General features: G+C 43.8%; 1 protein-coding gene across 1 annotated transcript in view; it reads right to left on the bottom strand.

The window, feature by feature from the left end:
* The window catches only part of ATL3 (atlastin GTPase 3), a 30,429-nt gene extending 29,227 nt beyond the window's left edge, over positions 1–1,202 (bottom strand). The window contains exons 1-2 of the mRNA XM_008073147.1: positions 984–1,202; positions 675–818 (exon numbers count right to left, since the gene is read on the bottom strand). Of these exons, the coding sequence (XP_008071338.1) occupies positions 675–818; positions 984–1,190 (351 nt within the window). The 5' untranslated portion in view covers positions 1,191–1,202. The remainder of the gene's footprint in view (positions 1–674; positions 819–983) is intronic.
* Between the last annotated feature and the right edge of the window lie 2,793 nt (positions 1,203–3,995).

Genomic DNA, 3,995 nt, shown 5'->3' with positions numbered 1-3,995 from the left:
TACTCCAGTCTGGGCGACAGAGTGAGACTCCAACTGCAAAAAAAAAAACTCAGCTGGGCATGGTAGCATGCACCTGTAGTTCCAGCTACTTGGAAGGCTAAGAAGGAAGGATCGCCGGAGCCCAGCAGGTCGAGGATGCGGTAGCCGGGAGCGTGCCACTGCACTCCCGTCTGGGTGACAAAGTGAGACTCCAACTCAAAAAAAGAGGACTAGATAAAAAAAATGTGGTACATATACAATGGAATATTACACAACCATAAAGAAGAACAAAATGATGAACTTCGCAGCAGCCTGGATGGACTTAAGGTCTATAATACTGAGTGATCTTTCACCACAACAAAGAACTGAGTATCACATGTTCTCAGTCATAAGTGGACCTGAACAACTATCATAATGCCATAAGAAAATGGCAGTAGTAGGAAACTGCCTGGGGATTGGGGGCACACCTCATCAACAAGGGTACCTGTACAATGAATATTTATATACCTAACCCTGAATTGTATCCCACAACTTAAATAAAAAGAAAAGAATCTTAAAGACAATCAACATGGATTATTTTTAAACTATGCGTTTATAACACTTTGATAAGAATTATTTTTAATTAGATTAACAGCATACATGTTGAAGTTCTCATTCTGTGGTTATTTTTGTTCATCTGTGTTTTCCATCCTTACCTTCTTCCCACCCGGCTTCTCCACCGTGAAAACTTCACTCCACATCTGAATCCCAGTGGTCTCTGGATCAGATCCCCCTCTCCATGAAAATCCTGTTAACGGTTCTTCTGGGTCACCCAACCAATTTGAATGGCCATCTTCCCTCTACAGGAAAAATAAGAAATTTCCCTTAAATCTTAAATAAAAAATTTTACTCATAAAGGATATTTCATGAGCTTCATTTGGTTTGGTTTTTCTGTTTGTTCTGGTTTGTTTTTTTGGATACACAAGTCTCATTTTCTAATTTGAAATGAAATAACCCTACCTTACCTGCGAATATAAGTATCGCAGCATAAAGTCCAGAATGAAGGACTTGCCCTTCCGGAAGGCACCAGCCACTGACACCACCACAACATCAAGATCTCGGATGTGGTCCTGCAAGAGGATGCTGGCCAAGGCAGTCTCATCTAGCTCAAAGGAATGCTGCTCTTTGTGAACCAAAACCACCTGTCGTGGACCAGGCTTGCTGCTCTCCATGGCATCCCCTGTGTTGAGAAAAAATGAGCTGCAAATATTTTAAGCATACTTTTTTTAAGGGGAAAACAAAAACTCCTTAAACAAAAAGAAGATAAAAAAGCAAATTAGCCCTCATTAACATTAAGAATTTCTGTTCATTAAAAGACATCAATAAGTGAAAATGCAAGCAGCATACAAGGGGATATTCACAACACCTATTTCCAAAGGTATCAGAATCAACATAGAAATCCATAAGAAAATAGTGATTTATTTTGTTTATTTTATTTGTATTTTATTTTACTATTTTATTTTTTATTTGAGTCAGAGTCTCACTCTGTTGCCCAGGCTGGAGTGCAGTGGCATGCTCACGAACACTGCAGACTTGATCCACTGAGCTCAGGCAATCCTTCCACCTCAGCTTTCCAAATAGCCAGAACCACAGGCACACGCCACCATGCCCGGCTAATTTTATTTATTTATTTTTGAGTCGGAGTCTCATGAGGTTGCCCAGGCTGGAGTGCAGTGGCATGCCCGCAGACTGCCACTGCAGACTTGACCTGCCCCTTAGGCAATTCTTCTGCCTCAGCCTTCCAAGTAGCTGTAACCACAGGTGCACGTCACCACGCCGAGCTAACTTTTATTTATTTACTTATTTATTTGAGTTGGAGTCTTACTCTGTCACCCAGGCTGGAGTGCAGTGGCACGCTCATGGCCACTGCAGCCTTGACCTGCTAGGCTCATACAATCCTTCCACCTCAGTTTTCCAAGTAGCTGGAACCACAGGTGCATGCCACCATGCTCACTTTTATTTATTTATTTATTTATTTATTTATTTATTTATTTATTTATTATTGAGTCAGAGTCTCACTCTGTTGCCCAGGTTGGAGTACAGTGGCATGCTCATGGCCACTGCAGACCTGACCTGCCCCTCAGGGGATCCTTCTGTCTCAGCCTTCCAAGTAGGTGGAACTATAGGCACCTGCCACCACACTCAAAAAATCTTATCTATCTAGCTAGCTAGCTAGTTAGCTATCTATTTGAGTCAGAGTCTCACTGTCACCCAGGCCGGAGTGCAGTGGCACGCTCACGGCTACCACAGCCTCGACCTGGCCGGGCTCAGGCTATCATTCCGCCTCAGCCTTCCAAGTAGCTGGAACCACAGGCACGTGCCACAATTAATGATACCTAGCTAATTTTTCGTGATTTATTGTAGAGACCAGGTTTCGCCAAGTTGCCCAGGCTGGTTTCGAAACCATGGGCTCAGGAAAACCTCTCACCTCCACCTCCCAAAGTGCTGGGATTGAGGGCATGAGCCACCACATCCAGCTCATTTTACTTTTTAAAATACTAATAATGGATAAAACATTGAACAAGCACTTCACAAAAATAATGATATTGAAATGGCCATTAATCAGGGCCAGGCATGATGGCTCATGCCTATAATACTAGCACTTTGAGAGACCAAGGCAGACAGACTGCTTGAGCCCAGGAGTTCAAGATCAGCCAAGGCAATACAGTGAAACTCTCTCTCTCAAAAATATCAGGCCAGGCTCAGTGGCTCAGCCTATAATCCCAGCACTTTGGGAGGTCGAGGCGAGTGGATTGTCTGAGCTCGCAGGTTCGAAATCAGCCCAGGCAACTTGATGAGACCTGGTCTCTACAATGAATTAAAAATTAGCCAGGCGTGGTAGTGTGCACCTGTAGTTCCGGCAACCTGGAAGGCTGAGGCAGAAGGATGGCCAGAGTCCAGCAGATACCACTGCACTCCAGCCTGGGCGATGGAGTGAGATTCCAACTCAATAAAAAAAAAATTCAAAAAATTAGCCAGGGAGGAAGGATCATCTAAGCCCAGGAGGTTGAGGCTGCCGTGAGCCATGATCATCATAATCATGCCACTGTACTCTAGGCTGAGCGACAGACTGAGTTTCTATATCATTACTTATCAAGAAAATGTAATTTAAAACCCAATGAGGACTGGGAGCAGTGGCTCACACCTGTAATTCCAGCATTTTTGGGAGGCTGAGACAGGAGAATCACTTGAGGCCAGGAGTTCAAGACCAGACCAGGTAATATAGCAAGGCCACGTCTTTAAAAAAAAAAAGGTTCATCCTGTCTCTACCAAAAAAAAATTTGTATTTAGGCTAGGGTCTGGGCATGGTGGTTCGGGAGGTTGAAGCTGCAGTGAGCCATAATCGTGCCACTGCACTCCAGTCTGGTTGACAAGTAAGACTCCGACTCTCCAACTAAAAAAAAAAAAAAAAATAATAATAATAATAATACCAACTTGGGCAACATATCAAGACTGTGGCTCCACAAAAAAAAAAAAGAGAAAAAATTTAATAAAAATAAAATGGCTGGGTGTGATGGCATATGACTGTAGTCCCAGCTACCAGAAGGCTGAGGTAGGAGGATGGCTTGAAGCCAGGAGTTCAAGGCTGCAGTGAGTTACGACTGTGCCACTACACTCCAGCCTGAGCAGTGGAGTGAGACCCTGTCTCCAAAAACAAATGTTTAAAGGCCACAATAAGTTGCCACTACCAGCCTATCAGAGTGGCTAGATCTTAAAGACTGACAGTATCAACTGTGGGAGAGCATATGGAACTGGAATTCTCATTCATTCTGATGGCAGCACAAAATGGTCTTGTCACTTTGGAAAACTGGCAGTGTCTACTGAAATTCAACATGCCTGGGACCCTGCGATTCCACTCCTAGGCATACAAGGGGAGACCCAGGAAAACAGTACTTATTTATCAAAAAGTACGCATTACCTGTAATTCCAGCTACTTGGAAGGCTGAGGCGGAAGGATCGCCGGAGCCCCAGCAGGT

The sequence above is a fragment of the Carlito syrichta genome, unplaced genomic scaffold (genome assembly GCF_000164805.1).
Source record: "Carlito syrichta isolate Samal-C Ts95f unplaced genomic scaffold, Tarsius_syrichta-2.0.1 Scaffold315696, whole genome shotgun sequence".
NCBI lineage: Eukaryota > Metazoa > Chordata > Mammalia > Primates > Tarsiidae > Carlito > Carlito syrichta.
Note: the sequence above shows the minus strand (reverse complement) of the source record. Positions and strands in the feature narration are given on the sequence as shown.